Source organism: Mytilus trossulus, chromosome 2 (genome assembly GCF_036588685.1).
Source record: "Mytilus trossulus isolate FHL-02 chromosome 2, PNRI_Mtr1.1.1.hap1, whole genome shotgun sequence".
Taxonomy (NCBI): domain Eukaryota; kingdom Metazoa; phylum Mollusca; class Bivalvia; order Mytilida; family Mytilidae; genus Mytilus; species Mytilus trossulus.
Genome location: NC_086374.1, coordinates 83,640,154 through 83,662,161, shown reverse-complemented (window position 1 = coordinate 83,662,161; position 22,008 = coordinate 83,640,154). Strand labels below are relative to the sequence as shown.

The 22,008-nt window shown below is 32.3% G+C and overlaps 1 protein-coding gene across 1 annotated transcript in view; it reads left to right on the top strand.

The window, feature by feature from the left end:
• The first annotated feature begins 1,296 nt into the window (after positions 1–1,296).
• LOC134708178 (xanthine dehydrogenase/oxidase-like) overlaps positions 1,297–22,008 on the top strand; it is a 55,819-nt gene continuing 35,107 nt past the window's right edge. Inside the window, exons 1-12 of the mRNA XM_063568510.1 lie at positions 1,297–1,454; positions 3,088–3,145; positions 5,964–6,054; positions 6,429–6,537; positions 7,258–7,384; positions 7,755–7,816; positions 9,013–9,138; positions 12,757–12,898; positions 13,442–13,609; positions 14,361–14,437; positions 15,285–15,378; positions 15,992–16,113. Coding sequence (XP_063424580.1) covers positions 1,413–1,454; positions 3,088–3,145; positions 5,964–6,054; positions 6,429–6,537; positions 7,258–7,384; positions 7,755–7,816; positions 9,013–9,138; positions 12,757–12,898; positions 13,442–13,609; positions 14,361–14,437; positions 15,285–15,378; positions 15,992–16,113 — 1,218 coding nt within the window. The 5' untranslated portion in view covers positions 1,297–1,412. The remainder of the gene's footprint in view (positions 1,455–3,087; positions 3,146–5,963; positions 6,055–6,428; positions 6,538–7,257; positions 7,385–7,754; positions 7,817–9,012; positions 9,139–12,756; positions 12,899–13,441; positions 13,610–14,360; positions 14,438–15,284; positions 15,379–15,991; positions 16,114–22,008) is intronic.

Here is a 22,008-nt window from a genome sequence, read left to right as displayed (position 1 = left end):
TTACTTGTAAGGCAAATAAAACCTTTGTTTTTCTTCGTAGGAACTTAAAAAACTGCACACGTAAGGTTAAAAACCTTACGTACACATCACTTGTCCGTCCGGTCGTCGAATACTCTTCCCCTGTCTGGGATCCGTACAAAAAAAACAACACATCACTCAGGATGAGCAGGTACAGCGTAAGGCAGCCAGGTTTGTCTTCAATGATTATAAAGACAGATCACCTGGAGCAGTTTCAAATTTAATCAAATCATTGAAATGGGAAAATTTAGAATTAAGAAGGAAAAAGGCTAGATTAACTATGCTGTATAAAATAAATTGGGGGTTAGTTGAAGTTCCTAAGGACAACTTAACAATATCTGATAGACGCACTAGGGGGAAACATAAATTTAGGCAAATATCAACAAATAAAGATTTCTATAAATTTTCATTTTATCCTCGCACTATTTCGGACTGGAACTCCCTACCTGAAGCAATAGGTATGTCTGACACCCTGGAATCCTTCAAAAGTGGCATATCCCGTGACTCTACTGAACATTTGAAGGATCCATAGCAACTTATTAAACTTTAAAGCCACTGTACATAATATATATATGTTATTGATAACGATTTTTCTTTGTCATATTACTTTTTAAATTAAGTCCATATGTACATAGCACACAAGTTCCGGGAAGTTTTACACTCCTACCTAGGAGTCTACCGTCCCGTATTCTGAAGAAGAAGAAGAAGCCGGATTACACCTAGTAAGCACTGATAGTCGGTCTTCGAGCCTTCTTCTTAGAATATCCCTTACGCCTTTTCGCCGACTTTTAATCGACTTGAAGTTTATCAATAAACCTCGTCAGTTTATGTACGCGACCTTTGCTTGAAATAACCAGGCCGTTTTTTGGTTCGTGTTGTTCAGTTAATATTTTTTGAGGCTGTGTAATTTATCAGAATTGTTGTTAAAGGCGCTTGGGTACTTGATTCCGATACTGTTTATTGTATATAAGTTGTCATTTTTGATAAAAACATATTATAGTCCTTTATAAACACCCGATATAAAGTGCGTATCTATAATATAGATAGACAACTTGAAAAAGACAAGCCAATATAATATTTTATTTAATAAGTCACACCTCTTAATTTTATAAAACATACAAATAGTTAATAAAACAACTGTTGCATCATAAAACATACAAGAGCCACTCTAAAAAAAGAGTTATGAGTTATATTACCATATCCTTAAAATAATATCAAAATTACAGTTTCCCGCGCTTTAGGCCTTCAGTGGTTATCGGGACTTGCCATTACCGTGATAGGTAGATCAGATATCAAAGGTCAATATTCAGGATCATTGAGAAAAAGCAATTGATCGTGTATATCAACAGTAGAAAGATAAAGAAGAAAGAGACGACGACGAAAATACGGTGAACATGGGAAAACATTCTCTTGTCTTCTTTATAAATGGAAGAAAGGTATTGACAGTAAAACTTGCTCATAAAAATCGAGAAATTAAGAAAGCAGGAAGTAGGGAAATCGAGAAAGCGAATACACAAAAGCGAAAATGCAAAACGCGAAATCAATTTCTCGCTTTCGCTTTTTGCTTTCTCTCTTCCCAATTTCTCCATTTTCCAATTTCCCAAATTCTCAATTTCTTGTTTGTGCTTTCTCAATTTCTCGATTTCCGGATCAATTTTGCTTTCTCTATTTTCCCGATTTCTCGATTTCGCTTGAAAGGAAAAAACGTGAAAAGGTGAAATGGCCGCATCCGGCCACCATAGAATGGAGATGACTGTCAATGTATTCACTTATTATCTTTTTTAGTTGTAGCTCAAATACTGAGTCCATGTCAAATAATACCTTTTCCAACTAGCACACTTTTCAAACTTATACCCAGACATGTGATTTTCTGTTTCTCCAGATTTTTAAGCTGTCTTCTGTTCCTTTCAACAATAATTCAAATCTTCTAATTTTTTTCAAAATTGCATACCCAAAAATCTGTCTGTCTCTTTTTTATTATTAAATAATATTTCTTTTGTGTCACCTGTGAAGGAAATTTTTACAGGAAATCAAAGAAATTTTAAATTAAATGGCTTCATTTGACAGCTTGTTTCTTTTACTGCACTAGGCTACATGTAACTTCAATTATGTAATATAAGCTCTGTGTTTTTGAAATCATGTGATATAAATTTACTTCTCTTGTTTACCATATCCTTAAAATAATATCAAAATATAAATGAAGTACAAATTTAACAAAGAATTATAACAAAATGGTATTTAAAAATTTTTAAATTCTGAGGATGAATAAAGAAATAATATTATAATCATGATAATATAATAATTTAACAGATATAATGTGCAACAGGTGCAGAAAAATTGGTACCCTTTATCATTACTTAACCTTTTTTCAACATGTTCAAAGCTTGAATTTTTTATATAAGACACATTTTTATTACTCATTGTTGCAGTTACTGTATTTTGTCGTGGCACCCACAGTATTTTTGTATCTACACTCATGGACTGTACTTTTTTTTGTAGTTGATTTAAATTTTATTTATCAATTTAAAAGCAGCAAATCAAATCAAAGACTTAAAAATGGAACTTTGCAAGATCTGGTTTGCATTAACCCAGTTTTAGTTAGTGTGTGACATATGTCTTCCTGTTGACAGCATTTTAGACAAGAAAAATTCAAATGCCTGTGCTTGCTAGCAATTTGTATTGATAAATGTAAAAATGTTATTTTTTTGTTTTATACAGTCTTTGGAGGTTACATATTTTAATGTATTTGGATGGATAGTCTCGTCTAAAATCTGTCAGAAATGATGATACATTATTGCAAGCCCATACACTGTTTCTTTTAGACTTTTTTGTAATTTTGAAATTTAATTGTATGTTTTAAATTAAATGTTAGAACTTGAGTCAAATTAGTGGATATGAGTTTGACAGTTGTTAAAGATACTTTAGATATACATGTATCTAAGACAAATTGAAAAGAATATTTTCAGACAAATTCAGAATGTTAGTTCAGAACTCAAATTATTAATTTTAAACAGTACTGATGATAATACACAAAATGTATGTTACTGTATGACGTATTTATTTGAACAGGTGGAAGAGGAGTCTCCTAGTCCAGAGACAACATTACTTCAGTATCTCAGAAGAGTTGGTATCCTTTCTCTACTTCCTACTTTTATCTACATGTATTTACAAGTAGCTGTATTTTTGTACTAGTGCTATTCGCTCTGATCCTTGGTCATAACACTTTACTCAGTACGTAGAGAACAAAATATATGCTTGAAACTTCAAATCAAGTATTTTAATTGGTTGATTTCTCATTTTTAGTACAATAATTGTGCTTAAAATTAAGTCTTATGACCACAGCATGCAATATAAATATGATGCACAAGGGTCAGAGTGTTTCTGTGGAGTATTTCTGTACCAGTGCTAATAATTCTGTGTTTGTATAGATAATTTCTGTTTATATTTTAAATATACATCAATGAATTTAACACATTTCTGTAGTAATTTTTGTTGTGAAGTACAGATCACACAAATTGTTTAGATAACGAAACATTTACAGTTATAAAACTATACACTGTAAGTGACAGTAAGTCTAAATTTCTGCGTTGTGCAACACTGCTACTACTACAAAAATGTATGTTATATATATATAGTAGTCTTAGTTAAACAGATAATAAATAAATATTTTAACAGTTAAGGAAAAAATAATTTCATATAAGATTTTTTAGCTTACATAATTTGATATCTTACGAAAATGTTTTAATTGATCAAAATGAATGTGGAGACTTGTACATTTTATGCAAAAAGCAGCTGTATGCAACTCTGGCACTGCTTAATACCAAATGTGCCAAAATCCTGAAAAATGAAAAAATCTTAATTCTATTACACTTTGAAGAGTACGGAAATTTTAAAATGTCTGCTTTCAAAGTTTGAAGCTAGGACAGGACAAATGATGTCATACTATGATGACTTGTTCAAATGACTAGATCATCCATATGCATTCACAAAATGTACTATTTAACACAAAGACAGTTTTCACCAAGAAGAAAAGGGTTTTACAACCTTTTGGCAATCATACCACTTTTATATTGACAACTTTTGAGGCTCATTTATTGTTATATTGGTGTTAAATTACTTTAGCACTTGAGTTGATATCTAGCAATTCGTAATGAAACTTATATATATTTCAGTACACTTACACTTATTTAAATGTTATACAAGTCCATTTTTGCTTATAAAAGGAGATTAATTAAGGTTACTGCAAATCGGTAGTTTCACACATTATCAGTAATGGTAATGTTATTATCTGAGTCACATTATTCAAAGAATTCTATGGTATTGCTGAATAACATCAGCATTATGCAAATAATAGATTCATTTAAAAATTTCTTATTGAAATTTTTTAGTTCCATTAGCATCAAATACAATTAGAATGAACAGGATGCTTAAACTGCTATCCAATAAGTTACAATTACATAAATGGATATGGAAAATGGAAAATAAAGGTGTCAAAACTTATATATTTCTGTAAAACTTCCTACTTATATACTTGTCAATGCTGATGGTGAAAAACAGTCTGACCTTGAAATTTAAAATATTTTATGTGACTATACATGATATATATAAGTGAATTATCATTCATTGCATTGTCTTTTCCCTTCTGTTATAAATTGTAAACCTGAATATTTACACACAGGTATTTAATCGGCTAATGTCAAAGGTTAACTCAGGTAGTTTATTTATGGTCAGCCCCAAAAGTAAAACATTTTTATCTAGTAAATTCACATTCTTATTTAGTGTAAGGATGTAAATTTAGCTAGGTAGATAACTTATTTTTAAAAAAAATTCAAAAAAATGTATTTCTATTTTTGATGTTAGTATAGTCATGACAGTTAAGGTGTGAATTGACAGCTAGTTAAAAAATCTTATTGATCTTATTGAAAATGCAGCCTATTTTGTTATATAAAGAAATAAAAAATGAATATAAGATAATAAGTGGTTTGATTGTCAATGAGACAGCTATCCACCCCAAGTTCAAATGAAGTGGATGTCAAGAATTATAGGTAACCATACATCCTTCAACAATGAGAAAAAACATACTTTGTAGTCAGCCAAAATATGCCATTAAAGAATATGAAAAAAATTTGTTGAGAAAAACTTGTGGCAGAATTTATAACTATTAAAACAATTTAAAATTCAAGAGAGATCATTTTCCTCGCCAAAATTCCAATGGCTAATATCTGGAAATCAAGCACATTGACCCCTTTATTTTTTTGGCTATTTTTATTCCTAAATTAATCTCCTATCAATATATATTAGTGTTATAGAAAGCTATCTATTTTGAAACTGAGCAGCGATTTAACATACCTGCCAACTTTTCAAAATGGTCATGGGGGTTTTACGCGTAATATGGTTCTTCTAGTCCTACAAAAATTTCAAGGGAACCTTCAAATGCATTTTAATGTTGATTTTTGGCTTCTTCATACATTTGTAATCCTATAGTCATTGTAAAATAATTGTTTTGTTAAAAAATGTGGACCAAACTGCTCTTTCAAAATTTTAATTTTGGATCCTCCATGGGGGAAATCCCCCGCAAATAGTGACAGTTGGCAGGTTACTTCCTTAGCAGTCATTTAGTATTTTTACCTTGTGTGTTGCAGGGGTGGATCCAGCCATTTTAAAAAGGGTGGTTCCTTACCCAGGACAAAGGGGGGAGTTCTACCTACATGTCCCCATTCAAATGCACTGAAGGAAGCCTATGGGTGCTGGAATTTTTCGCTACATTGAAGACCTGTTGGTGACTTTCTGCTGTTGTTTTTTCTATGGTCGGGTTGTTGTCTCTATGACACATTCCCCATTTTCATTCTCAATTTTATTGTCAAAAAAAGGGGGTTAGTGGATCCGCGCGGGCTGTTGTGAAGAATTGTTATTTTATTTTACATTATACCTTAACAGTTAATTAGTATTTTTACCTGGAACAAAAGGAGCATGTGAACAAGGAGGATGTGGATCATGTACAGTGATGATATCTCAGAAGATAGACAACAAATTAGTGTATCCTTTATAATCATTATTAAAACTTCCTGAAAGGCAGTGTTTTTCATCTTTCTTAGCAAAAAGGGGGGGGGGAGGATGTCAAAGAGACAACAACCCTACCAAAGAGCTGACAGCAGCTGAAGGCACAATTAAAGTTTTCAGCTCTAGTGCAATCAAGCCTAGTATAAAGAATATGTACCTTCTTCAAGTTCTTGACTGTTTTAAACTTTTACCAGCGAAATACACAGAAATTGATATTCCACAAATAAAAATGAAACCACAGCCTTCATTATTGAATACACTTTTCCAGCTAGGAGAGGCATCTTATATATTAGTGTCATTTCAAACTTTACATCTTGTTTACATAAGAATCCTTAACTTAGATTTTCCAGCCATTTTTGTGTCAATGCTTGCTTGGTACCAATATGTTATTTACATGGTATGGCTGTGACAACGGTAGAAGGTGTGGGAGGTACAGAAAAGGGACTACATCCTGTTCAGGTATGATATACAAATACAGAGATGAAGTATGATTGCTTAGGGAATGACTATTTAACTTCAAAAAGGGGGAGGGCTTTTCTGTATGCAAATTTTCCCCATACCCTATGGTGTTAAATTTGTAGAAAAAAATTTGATTGATAGCGTCAAACATTTAATAAATTTGGAAAAAAATAATTCCGGCTCAGAAAAAGAACCATACTCCCATACTAAACTTGCTAGACATGGTGAGGATATACAAAATACAATGTTCAGTTTAGTATAATGATTAGATTAGATTGAATAAAGCACAATATGAAAATACTAAGATGTGTTATGATTGCCAGTGAGACAACTCTCAATAACATACCAAATGACGTAGAAGTTCACTTATACAAAGGCAAATTTTGCTCACATGAATTTCACATAATCTCACGATATTTATCTGACTATGAAAATCTGTATGTGTCCATTTTATATAGGCATGTAAAGCAATATACTTGGATTTAGATTTTAAGGAATCTATCAAAATGTATGAAAATCTAATCAAAATCTAGGAATTGAAAACTGAACCATAATTTAGGGGGTATGAATGGTGTTTTCGGTTGACAAAAGAAATACTAGTCATCATATAAATCACAGGTTTACAGAATCTTGCATTGTAATTTTACTGGGCTTAGATGTAATAATATACATGCATGTCCAGAATCAGTTCTCACAAAACGTCAACATTTGTTTCTTCAGAGAAGTTTGGTGGATTCCCATGGACTTCAGTGTGGATTCTGTACTCCAGGAATGGTAATGACAATGTATACATTATTCCACAATGTACCACAGCCTACAGCTGATCAGATGGAGAGAGCTCTTGAAGGTATATGTTATATATTTTAACTCCTTGTTCTTGCAGAGCTTTTCCAGACATTTTTGTTATTTTCAAACTAATGTGTGCTTTGTTTTAGATCTCTAACCATCTTCTTCTTGTATCTGATACTTTGAATTTTTCAAAAGTATTCAATGAAAACAATTTTTTATAAGGAACTACTGTACAGAATGTTCTTAGTAATTGATAAGACCAATTGTAGTCATGATTTGTAATTGTTTCAGATCTGTCTGACACTTTTTCCCTGTTTTTCCATATTTTGAATTATGAGTGGGGGAATTCTGAGCAGTACAAAGTGTGCACCTTTTCTCTTGACCCATCATTCAATCATGTGATATATGTGATTGATTTACCTTTACAGGTAATCTATGTAGATGTACAGGATACAGACCAATAATTGATGCTTTTAAACAGGCTTCAAAGGTAATTCATGTTTTATATTCTAATATGACATGCTTCTTTCGCTATGTAAACAACACTGTGTGATCTATACTAAGCGCAGACTCAGAAATATACATAATAATAGATGTTATAATATACCTCTCACGTAAATCAACATGTATTTGAACCTATTTGCAAGTGCATTACTGATTTTATTGTATTAGAAATTGTAATAAAACAAAAGACAAAATAACTTTCATTCTAATCTTATTTGGATGCATAATAAAAAGAATTTATTATATACTGCAACTAGTTGTGTTTATTTCTTAAATATAGTAACACAGCTATATTTTGTGCAATGTCAATTTCATCATGGAACACTTTCTCCACAAACGGGTGTTCATTAAGGGATGAAAATAAGCTTGATATTAACGATATGTTACGATTTTTAAAGCTATCATTTGTATACTAATCTAAGTTGCAGTATAAAACAATATAAATTTTTTGTAACCATCGAAGTTCGTATAATATTGTATCAAAATGGAATTCTGAAGTAGATTTTGTTTTATTTTCTATTCTATTGCATTATTTGCATAATAACTGATTTCAGCAAGTCAACATGGCAGCTCCTTCGTTACGAAATTTTAATTTTGGATTTGACGGTAGTTTATGGCATGTATGAGAAAACATGTAAATTAAAAATTTGTTAATCTTATCCCTTGCTAACCCTCAGGATAAAATTTGAATATCACTGCCCAGGCAATGTATAAATTTCCAACAAATCTATTGCTTCCATGAATTATTTCTTAATTAACGTTTGAAAAAAAATGTGTAAATAACTGCAATATCAGTTGAAAGTGTTATAAGAAGTCTTGTATGTGATCTTTTCTTTATTTGAACTTAATAATGGTTCAACCGTGTAGTTTCTAAAAAAAAATATAAGCAGATCATGCGCTTATTGCACATATCTGTATTATTAAAATTTAAAAATTCAATTTAGGATTTCTATTAATGTCTGTTTTTAGGTGTTACACAATAAGAAACAAGTAAAATAATTTTCATGACAGCCCTTCTGTGCATTTTCTTTAAAAGTTAAATTTCATACAGTTTTTGGAACTGCAAATATAGAGAACATAAACCAACCCACTAAATAGTTTACCACACTGTTTGTTTGTATAAATAACATTTCATAAATAATTTTTGTTGTTTTTGCATAGCAAAGTTTTCTTTTCTTCTAGGCATGTCCCTGTGGCTTAGGATTGTGTCAGCAGTCTGATTCAACAGATTCAAGCATTGAAACAAGAACAGTTACAGAACAGAATAGAGATCCATCACAGAGCTTTATATTCCCTCCAGAATTACAGGTACTAGTCTAGGAATTATAAAGCTGAACAGTCAGATGGTTAAAACAATAAAAAGTAGAATAACAAAAATAACAAACTCTAAGGAAAGTTTAAAGTGAAATTCTGTAGTCAAATGGCAAAAGTTAAAAGCTCAAACACATCAAACAAATGGATAACAACTGTCATATTCCTGACTTGATAGTCTCATTTATTTAAATTTGAGCTTTGTGCATTGTTGCAATAGTTCAGTTGAGGCTGCCATACAGTTTGAACATTATTGTAGTACTTGTACAACAACTTGTCCAAGAATTTAAATTTAAAATATATTTGCAAGGATAGACATAACAACACATAAATTAAAAAATATGAATAAGGCATGAGTTTGTTATCAGTGTCAGTATATTTTAATCCTTTGATAAGATAGTCTTTGTATTACTTTGACCATGGACTTTTTTCTTCAAATGAAGTAGAAAATGAAAGGAACTATAAAAAACAATAAACACAAGTTTATATATGACCAAAGTCCTTCAGACACTTTCAAGCATATTCTTTCGTATGTTTAAATATATATGGTTGTAAGGATTTAAATGGCAAACCATAAATATTGGACTGACATACATTTGAAACACAATAAACAAATAAATGTATTTTTAATGCAATAAATCAATTTCATTGCATAGCAATATAATATTTCCCACAAAAAAGTTAGCATGCAATAAATTCCAATATTTCACTAGTGCAATAAATCTTCAAAATTCATGACGTCATCAACATCAAAATCTTAGTTTAAACCAATTTTTACTTTTAAATATATTATATTTCTTTACATTAAAAGGGTTATTGCATGAATATTGGTGATTATTCCATATTGATAAAATATTAGTAGGTTTTTCTATATGAATGGGATTTTGAATAAATAAGCATATTCACCTGCGGAAAAAGGGTATTCACCGCGCAAAACGTCGCATGCTTTTACGTGTATAATTTTGGTAAAAAACGTTTGAGGTACAATTGGTTTTGGTAAATATTTTCCATTACATTAATTTCTCTCGGAATATGGAATAAAACATTTGGCTCAATATCTTTAATTGTTTTTACATAGGCGGTAATGGTAACGTTTTTTCCTGTAGCTCAGTCCATATCGTAAACTTGGATATATATGACAGCTCGTTTCGAAGCTGTGACATTTTCACATATGTGGTTAAATTTTCGGGGTACGAAGTGAGATTACTTTTTCTGTAAATTAGCAAACCCTGAACATCCTTTTGTGATGCGGCTCCTTGTGGCAAAATATCCCCTTTTTAACACAATAAGTTCTTTGAAAATTTAATACTTTGAACACATTCAATAGCTCCATAGTTTTTACACATTTATTCTATGTTCCTCTACTTTCCTAATCACCACAAATAATTAAGTTCAGTCATTTGTTAAAAATAGAAACATGTCCAATATCACTACACAGAGATTTTTTCTTTACACGTGACTTTTGAGTTCCTCATTTCGAGGCGCATTAGGGATGTTGTCCCATTTACTGTCTTTTGTTTCGGTAAATATGTGGTTTCATTGACTTTTGAAAAACTGATATTCACTTCGGCCGAGTGAATATCAGTTTTTCAAAAGTCAATAAAACCACACATTTACCTAACCAAAAGACAGTAATTGTATAATATTGTCCCTCGTAGAACATATATCGCACTTGCAAGCTTGAGCAATATATAAAATTCTACTTGGGACAATATATATTTCCCAAGATTCCTGCAATTACCCTTTATGATTGATTATAAGTTCATAAATTTTATTATAAGCTCATCTGGCCGTAAGGGCCAAGTGAGCTTTTCTCATCACTTGGCGTCTCGTCCGTCGTCCGTCGTCGTCGTCGTTGTTAACTTTTACTAAAATCTTCTCCTCAAAAACTACTGGGCCAAATTAAATCAAACTTGGACACAATCATCATTGGGGTATCTAGTTTAAAAAATGTGTGGCATGACCCGTCAAACCAACCAAGATGGCCACCATGGCTAAAAATAGAACATAGGGGTAAAATGCAGTTTTTGGCTTATAACTCAAAAACCAAAGCATTTAAAGCAAATCAGACATGGGGGTTAAATTGTTAATCAGGTCAAGATCTATCTGCCCTGAAATTTTCAGATGAATCGGACAACCCGTTGTTGGGTTGCTGCCCCTGAATTGGTAATTTTAGGGAAATTTTGTCTGTTTTCGCTTATTATCTTGAATATTATTGTAGATATAGATAAACTTTAAACAGCAATAATGTTCAGCAAAGTAAGATCTACAAATAAGTCAACATAACCAAAATGGTTAGTTGACTCCTTTAGGAGTTATTGCCCTTCATAGTCAATTTTTAACCATTTTTCGTTAATCTTCGTAATCTTTTACAAAAATCTTCTCCACTGAAACTACCTGGCCAAATTGAACCAAACTTTGCCACAATCATCATTGGGGTATTTAGTTTAAAAAATGTGTGGCGTGACCCGTCAAACCAACCAAGATGGTCACTATGGCTAAAAATAGAACATAAGGGTAAAATGCAGTTTTTGGCTTATAACTCATAAACCAAACCTTTTAGAGCAAACCTGATGGAGTATCATGTTAAGATCTATTTGTCCTGAAATTTTCAGATGAATTGGACAACCCGTTGTTGGGTTGCTGCCCCTGAATTGGTAATTTTAGGGAAATTTTGCTGTTTTTGGTTATTATCTTGAATATTATTATAGATAGAGATAAACTTTAAACAGCAATAATGTTCAGCAAAGTAAGATCTACAAATAAGTCAACATGACCAAAATGGTCAGTTGACCCCTTTAGGAGTTATTGTCCTTTATAGTAAATTTTTTTACCATTTTTCGTTAATCTTAGTAATCTTTTACAAAAATCTTCTCCTCTGAAACTACCAGGCCAAATTAATCCAAACTTGACCACAATCATCATTGGGGTATCTAGTTGAAAAAATGTGTGGCATGACCCGGTCAACCAACCAAAATGGCTGCCATGGCTAAAAATAGAACATAGGGGTAAAATGCAGTTTTTGGCTTATAACTCAAAAACCAAAGCATTTAGAGCAAATCGCACAAGGTTTAACTGTTTATAAGATCAAGATCTATCTGCCCTGAAATTTTCAGATGAATCAGACAACCCATTGTTGGGAAGCTTCCCCTGAATTGGTAATTTTAGGGAAATTTTGCTGTTTTTGGTTATTATCTTGAATATTATTATAGATAGAGATAAACTGTAAACAGCAATACTGTTCAGTAAAGTAAGATCTACAAATAAGTCAACATGACCAAAATGGTCAGTTGACCCCTTTTGGAGTTATTGCCCTTTATAGTCAATTTTTAACAATTTTCATGAAATTTGTAAATTTTAACCAATATTTTCCACTGAAACTACTGGGCCAAGTTCAATATAGATAGAAATAATTGTAAGCAGCAAGTTCAGTAAAATAAGATGTACAAACACTTCATAATCACAAAAACACAATTTTGTCATGAATCCATCTGCGTCCTTTGTTTAATATTCACATAGACCAAGGTGAGCGACACCGGCTCTTTAGAGCCTCTAGTTTATTTTCAGGGCTGTTGTAAACCACAATTTCTATTTATTTTTATTAACTTTTTTCAGGTAAAAGAAGAATACAGAAAATCTTCAGTTGTATTCACCAAGGGGGACTACTCTTGGTACAGACCTGGTTCCCTGTCTGACTTGTTACAGATTAAGCAACAGAATCCTGATGCCTGTCTTCTGATGGGTTGCACTTCAGTTGGTAATTAGCTAGATGATCTTTTTTGGACATTCAATGCCATCTTTATCCACTGAAATATTAAAATATCACTACAGTTTCATAACAGATCTGCCACTGGATGTTAAGCAACCAACAATAAATCAATCAATCATAATAATAAATCTTCCTCTATTGCTTTGCATTAATACCTGAGAAACAGTTTTGCATTGAGCATGTTGAGAAACTTTGCACTTGTTATTTAAAAAACAGAGGACAAATTCATTTATTATTGATAAACCCTTAGTGATCTACAGTACCGATCATCATTTTTAATAGGTAATACAAGTACTACAGCAATAATCAGTTTACTTATTGTCCAGTTTTCTGATAAAATTGATTTGAACATAAATACTTATGTTTGACCATTGACCTTCGAAACAGTGTAATAGGTACTAATGCACTAAAAGGGGTATCAACAGTGAGAAAACACCTTGTTACAGTATACAATTAAACATGTTCTGCTCATTTGTCATAATGTTGTCTCTTTGACACATTCCTATTCTCAATTTTATTGTTTGTTTGTAGGGTTTTTGCTGAGAACAGGACAGATGAAATCAAAAACAATCATTTGTGGCTCCAATGTTCCTGAACTTTGTACAGTAGTGGTGACAGATACAGAGTTTGTCATAGGCTCTGCTGTTACCATGAGAAGTCTAGAGCAGGCTCTTAATGATAAAGCCAAGGGAGTGAATGGTAAAAAGTTAACTTTCAGTCCTAATGATCTTTCATATAAAAAAGAAGATTTGGTATGATTGCCAATGAGACATCTCTCCACAAGAGACCAAATTACACATAAGTTAACAACTATAGGTCTCTGTTCAGCGAAATAATTGAAATGTCAAGAAGTAAATGAAAGACAATATTTAACAGTCATTGATGTCCATAGCTAAGAAACAGCATTATTTATTTATATACTGCAGCTACCCTATTTGAGCAGTCAAATTGCATTGACTGTATATTCATATGTGATATACAGTCATTGACCGTATATCACCTTGTTTATGACGTTGACAATGCGTTTCCGTAGAGTTTTATTTGTGACGTCAATAAAACATACAGGTTTGTGGAAATTTTACATCATCCACTTCAAATTAAAAAATGACGTTTTTTACCCTAAATATTTCATTTAGAAGAGTTGCACTATATAAAGAATAACCATACATTGTCTCGAAATGTCAATCAGTTATTTGTACTCGTCTCGAAACAGGTAGAAATTCTCGGCACAGCCTCACTTTCTACCTGTTTCTAAGCCTCGTACAAATAACATTGATATTTCAAGACAATGTATGGTTATTCTATATATATATATATATATATGTGGTGCTGTTTCACTATAAATTGTATGAAAAGACTAAGAAAATCATATCTAGAACCCCTCTCAATTACTATCCCTTGTTTAATCCTTTAGTCATTGCTATTATTGACATTATTCTGCAACTTTTAGAGAACCAGTTAAGAACTTTTGATGCTTTACAAGATGGTTTAAGATGGATTGGTGCTGATCAGATCAGAAATATGGCTGTAAGTTTTTTTTTCTTATAATTTTTTGTAAACTTTATAACAGATTTTCTGTACTGTTGCATGCTGTAATGCATGACCAGAGTTATCTCCCATTTTGCAATTATATTGACTTTTTTTCTATAGCTGATTTTAAAAACATATTTTGAATAAAAGCAAACCAAATTCTATGCTTAATGAAAAACTTAGTATAAAATTTTATACATGGAACCTTAAACTATAAATTCAGAAATTATTGTGTGCATTTATTATTGTGATTTTGACTTAAATGCGATTTTAGTTTTTACGATTTTGAGAAAAATCCTGCTTAATTCAAATAAAATGTTTGAAAAAATGTGAGTTTAAATTATTGCGTTTACAACTCTGTCACAATTTTTGCAATAATATAAAAACCTCGCAATAATTTCTGAATTAACAGTACTCTAGCAGATGTGATTAACTTCCGAATAAAGTGAATACTAATAATTTAAAAATTTAAAAGAAGGGTTGATGGGATATAACTAGCAAAAGCAGACAAAAAATGTGCTGCATAAGTTTAATTATGATCAGTCACGTCATAAATATACTTCTCTTTGAGTTGTGATGAATATGCTTTCAAAAAAGACAACACTTGCAAACAAAGTCAAATCAATGCAAATTTTGAATAAAGAGGAAGGTTGAAAATACTTAAATTTTACATTGTCTGTTCTTGCTATTATACATGGCAGGTTTCATTTTATGTGTTTTTGTCCTTATTACTACTGGAAGTCTTACCAATATATATATTTGGTTAGGTAATTAGCAAGTTTGACAATTATTGGTCGTGAAAATATATTGTATGATAACTGTAGAATAATATTTCCTCTTTCAGACAATTGGAGGACATATCATGAGCCAGGCTCCTAACCATGATTTACAGACATTACTCATGGCCATGGGTGCACAACTTAACTTTTTGTATCTTGGTGAGTTGTACTTTCCTAATTATATTCTATAGTTTTGAATTAAAAATTAAACAATATTTGACATTTTGCTCAAAGATAAGTTCAACCTTTGCATAGAATACTTCAAATTGAGTTATGGTACATATGAAAATATATTAAGGCCTAGACAGAAAATACTTGTGTTTCTGCTAACCATTACTGAAATAATTTTTAGTGCCTATCTTAAAGATTTTTAAATAAAAGAATTTAAAGTCATACTGTTTCTTCTGTTATAATCAGTTTAAAAGCTGTATGAACAATAGAATTATTCACTTACCTTTCAATAGAATTGAGAATGGACTAACATCTTTTGTTTTCATCTTGTTTTCAGAAACACACCTTTTCTCTCTTCTTTGAATCATCATGATTAGTAAATACTGAAGGCACTCAGTATAAGTCATATGTGGTGTAATTGAATGAGTATTTATCTAAAATCAAGCACATATTTTGTTTTCTGGTCGCTGGATCTCGCTTATAAATCAGTACCCCTCTCTGGATTCTGAATTTTACTCCCAAACTTCCGACTTATAAGCCACATTGATAAATTTAAATAAAACTATTTGATGAATAGCATAATTGTGGTTATTTTATATAGATAAAAATAAGACACAGAAAAGTGTAAGCTGTAGACTTGATGATGCATTCCTTAAGAATGGACCTGGAAGATTTGGAACAGCTGAAATAATGACATCCATCAGTATTCCTTTGACATCTAAGGTAAATTATACCTTCTATCGGTAGGATCAAATGGAAATGTATATATGTCAATGACAACCACCCAAAGACACAAATGTACTAAAATGACTTTTGTAAATGAACAAATGCTTGCCTTTTGTTTACTGTGCTTTTTAAATAGATGTTATGTTTAAGGGCTATTGTATCAAAGTTAACCATGCATGATGACAACAAGAATAGAAATAACTCTTATATTTGAAAAAAAATATCCTCTTTCCTGTTAGGTACTATTAGTTAATTAGTCATTTACTGACCGGGTACGGAATTTACCCTGGTCAGTAGGTTTGATACCTGATGAGGCGAAGCCGAGTAAGGTATCAAACCTACTGACCAGGGTAAATTCCGTACCCGGTTAGTAAATGACTATGTAACGAATTTACCCCATCGATTCACATGTTTGAAACGACAAAAAACTAATGAGATCAAATGCCAAATGATGCACAAATTTGAGACAACTTGCCAAGTAATGCACATGTTTGAGACAACAAAGGACTAGAATTAGACAACAAACAACAAATGATGCACATGTTTGTGACAACAAATGCCAAGTGATGGACATGTTTGAGACCACATTAAATGATGAACTTGTACGTATGAGACGACAAATGCATACTGATAGAAATCATACATGAATAAAAATAGACATGTTTAAGACAACAAACAACAAATCATGCGCATGTTTTTGACAACAAATGCCAAGTCAGGCAAGTGATGGATATGTTTGAGACGACAAACACCAAATGTTGCGTATGTAAGAATCGACTGGCTTTTTCTTTGTTAAATACTACAAATATAAGTGTACCGTTCTCGGCCGTGTATTGTCCGCATTTGTGTATAGTCCGCACCCCTTCTTCATCCCCAAATATCGAGGAAAAAGTCTAGTTCGCTTGTATAGTCCGCGGCAACTTTTGACAAGATCGGGTCCGCGAACAATGACGGAAAATGCCGAATTTGCGGTATTTTTTTGTAATTTTTTTTGCCGAGATCGGCAATATAGCAAGTATTGTTGTTAAGGTCAAGGAACAGTAAATGGGCTATGTCGCAGATTTTGCTAAAAATTTGCATACAACCTTGGCTCGTTGAACTACAACTGAAAATCGAAAAAAAAATACATTTATCTCTTTTATTATCTGAAAATTTGCAGAATGATTTCTTATAATATGGGTGAATATTTGTATAGAAAGCACATAAAATCGGCGAAAAACCTTCTAAAATTTGTCTTAAAATCGCCAAATCTCTAATTCTACTCCATAGATTTTTCTTAAAAAACCATATATTGTTGACACATAAATTTCTGTTTTAATGATATACAATAATCATAGGGTCACCGACTTCGTTTTTTGGCTAATATTCAATTTGTTACCTTGTTGGTAGTGAAAAACGTCCAAAATCAACGTTTAACGGCCTGCAACGCGACAACGTTACGATTATTTCGACGTTTTTTTGGATTTTTTCACAAAGAACGCCACTTTGAATGATGTATACCGTAAAAACGAAGTCGGTGACCCTATCTTTATTTTGCATCATTATAACGGAAATTTATGTATCAACAACATTTAGTTTTTTAAGAAAAATCTATGGAGTAGAATTAGAGATTTGGCGATTTTAAGACAAATTTTAGAAGGGTTTTCACCGATTTCATGTGCTTTCTATACAAATGTTCACCCATTTTGTAAGAATTCAATCAGTAATATTTCAAATGATAATTGAGATAAATGCACTATTTTTTCGATTTTCAGTTGAAGTTCATCGAGTCAGAGTTGTATGTCAAATTTAACTGAAATCTGTGACATAGCCCATTTACTGTAACCTGACCTTAAAGAGATGGATAGTCAGTTAAAACTTATGATAAGTTTCTGAATGGGATCTTTAAAGATATATTTTTAATCTTTGTTAAAGATTGCAACACACTAATCATTGTGGTTAAAAGATCGATGATGAATATAAAATTATGATCAGTTTGTAAAAGAGGACTTAAAAGATATGTATTTAATCTATTTTAAAAGTCTTCAACAGATTCTATTTAATTGCTTAATTAAATCGTCTTACAGACTATCATTCTTTACTAATTAATTTAAAGTCCCAAACAATGAAAGTAAGAACTGTATTCATGTAATAAATGTTAATTAATTCAATCATGTACATTTAACTATCTGCTTATCACTTTTGATATCATTGTAAGTGGTAGCTTGCCCAAGCCAATAAACTGTTTAAAATTCTAAAAATAAATATTTGGTATGCTATCAAACAAAAGAAATTAAAGATCAAACAGTTAAGATCGAAAATGAATTCAACTCAGACTGTAAAAACCAAGCTTATCCCTTTTGGTATATTAAATTGTTATAACTCTTTAATCTTATCATTGCTTTTATTGATTTGAAGAACTGCCTCAGGTTATTGAATTACATTCATCACTAAAAGTTGACATGGTTAATTAATAGCTTTCAACACACACCCGTAAACTCATTCATGTAAGACGATACACCTGCACAATATGACCTTTCACCTGGAAATATAGTTTCGTATACAAAATTCCACTTCTTTCGGGTTTACACTTTCAGTATTAATGGTTACGATTTACAATTAAAAAATGTCAGGTCTTGATTCATTTACGTCGATAAGTTAAGAGTTGAACACAAAAAGTCGGAATACAAAAATATTTGATACTTTAATCACACACTTTCAAAATGGCGCTTCGTTGTTTACCTGTTACACACGCGAATAATATTAAACACAATCGATCTTGGGAAGATTTCACTAGGTTTCAACTTGACTATTACGGTTTTACCATTGAAGGGTTCATCTTTCATTGATATTCAGGATTCAGGTACACTGTTGAGATGTAATGACACAAATTTGACCAAATCCGAAACAAAGCGGACATTCGATCAAAGGCTGAATTTTATGCAAATTACTAAGTCAACACGGTTAAATTGTTTATTTTATTTAAAAAAATACAAAGAGTAGTCAAGAATACAGTTGGATTGTTTATTTTATTTCTAAATAATACAAAGAGTTGTCAAGAATACATTATAACATTGACAACACATGAAGTTTCTGTTTCTTGGCCAAACCTCGTTCAACATCGTATCCGAACTCAGGAAAAAAAAGGTCATGAAATCCTATAGTACTGCATAGTCCGCACCCCTTCCATCAATTTCATTCCCAGGGTAAAAAACCGCGGACTATACACCCCTTTATACGGTAAACAAAAATTTAATTCAACAATAACAACACCATGGCATGAACAACTAATATCACAGTCTCAGTAAATTTTGACAAATTGTGTCATTGAATAAGATCATCAATGTCATTTTGAAACATTAAAATTGAAGTTAATTGTTCCAATTGTACAACCTGAAAATGCGGGCAAGATTGGTTTATTTTGAACATTTGAGATATTTGCAATTGTCTCAGTTTGCAATGAACTTGATTGAAAGTCAGCAAAGAGATCAGAAATATTTAAACCCTGCAACTCTGAAATGGCGACTGAACGACAAGCTGAAGGTCCATCCCCACATTCTTCAATCATCGGCACAATACTTGTACTTTCATTCACTGTTTCAGGTGGCGGCAAGGCAAGTAAAGTTGAATTTTCAGGTGCTGGTAATGCTAGAACAGCAGAATTTTGGATGGCTAGACTTTTTCCCATTGCATGGCCCATTGCAATTTTCTCTTCAGTGTCAGTTCTCTGATAAACAGTGAGAGACTGACCTGATTTATGTCCGGTCACTGCCATTATTTGAGATGGATTAAACATACTTTTTGTCAATATTGTTGCTCCAGTTGCACGAATGGAATGATTAGTGTAAATTTGTGAAAGTTTAGCCCCCTCACTCAACTTTGTCATGAATTTTGCCAATGTTTTTTCTCCTAATCGTGAGTTACAATACCAAATTGTATCGTCATCATTGAATGATTCCTTCGGCCTCTGCCATAAACTAGTGCATAAAGGATGAAGTTTGCTGATATATGTTTCATAAGATTTGACAGGACAATAGGGTGATCCAGGGAACTCGGGCATAACGCCTGAGGTTGATTCTCTGTCATTACCTCTATGATTTTTTGTGAGTTCATCTTCACACTTTGCCACATATTTAAGTCCAGTCTTTGGATCATTTAAAACTTGTCATTCCATGCATATTTTCCTGTGATCTTCTACAAAAATATAGCCTAATATCAAATTGCACTTTGTTCAGTAGAGCTTCTGGTGCGTCAGGGATCATTATAATAGATTCATATAATTTCATACGGTCTGTTTCATTGATGACTGGGTGGTGGTCAACACTGCCTTTACCTAACCTTTTTAACTCTGCAAGCACTGCCTTAAAACACTCATTTGCATCACAAAACTCAGGGTCCTTTATTATATCAATCTTTCGGCTGTAAGGAACCCCATGTAGATGTCTGTTTAGAGCATGTCTGGTGTTTTCGAACGATGTAGCTTTGTAGTGTTCACCGTCTTGTTTACGTGCGTTCATGTAAAAGTGCCCCAACACTTCGTTTAGTTTTCCTGAGCTATATTCCTCAAACTGTTCGTCCTCGTCTGTTGCTTTTAAATATGCTTTAAGAATGGAAGTCTTGCTGCTTTTTGGTTACTTTTGATTGTTTCTTTAGAACTAATCAGCATTTTCTTTTTTTCAATCTCGTCTGCTGTCAGGGACGCAAACCGTTTCGTCGCCATTTTGAAATTTTCTGTTGAGAGCAAAGAACGATAACTCTATCGTTGACAGGGTATTGCTAAAACAGTGACCGGGTATAAAAAATACATGGTCTTTGTCAGGGTATTGCTAAAACATGAACCGGGTATAAGTAATACATGGTATTCACGTGGTGCTAATAAAGGACAGGGATTGGTTGATTTCCTAAGAGGTGGGGTAATAGTATATATGGTACTATTATTAAGTTTCTGTTTGAAGATACTTAGAATTTTTTTTTGTCAAGCCTGAAACTTTTGTTGCAGAAACCTCGACATAGGGATAGTGACCTGGCGGCGGCGTTAATTCACTTCTTAAAAGCTATATATTTGAAAAGGTGGAAGATATGGATGCTTCATACTTTGTATATAGATGCCTCATGTTACCTAGTTTCTGTCAGTCACATGTCCAATGTCCTTGACATCATTTTCGTGATTCAGTGACCACTTGTAAAATAAGTTTAGATTTATTGTAATGTTAAATTTCTCTCTTATTATGAGTAATAGGATAACTATATTTGGGTTGTGCATACCTTGCAAGGTCCTCATGTCTGTCAGACAGTTTTCACTTGACCTCGATCTCATTTCATGGATCAGTGAACAAGGTTGGTCAAGTCCATATCTCAGATACTATAAGCAATAGATCTAGTATATTCTGTGTATGGAAGGACTTTAAGGTGTTCATGTCCAACTGGCTGGTGTCATCTGACCTTGACCTCATTTTCATGATATGGTTCAGTGGTTATAGTTAAGTTTTTGTGTTTTCATCTGTTTTTCTCACACTTTATGCAAAAGGTCTGCTATATTTGTTGTATGGAATGATTGTAAGGTGTCCTTGTTCTTGCGGGCAGATGTCATTTGAACTTGACCTCATTTTCATGGTTCAGTGGTCAAAGTTACGTTTTTGAGTTTTGGTCTTTTTTTTTATCTAATACTATGTGCCATAGGTCAACTATATTTGGTGCATGGAAATATTTCATGATCTATATGTCAGTTGCACAGGTTTTCTTTGACCTTGACCTTATTTTCACGGTTCATTGCTCAGTATTAAGTTGTGTGTTTTGGTCTGAATTTCTTAAACTATGAGCAATACGTAAACTCTATTTGTTATATGGAATAATTGTTAGCTGTTCATGTCTTCCTAGCATTGTTCATCTGACCTTGACCTCATTTTCATGGTT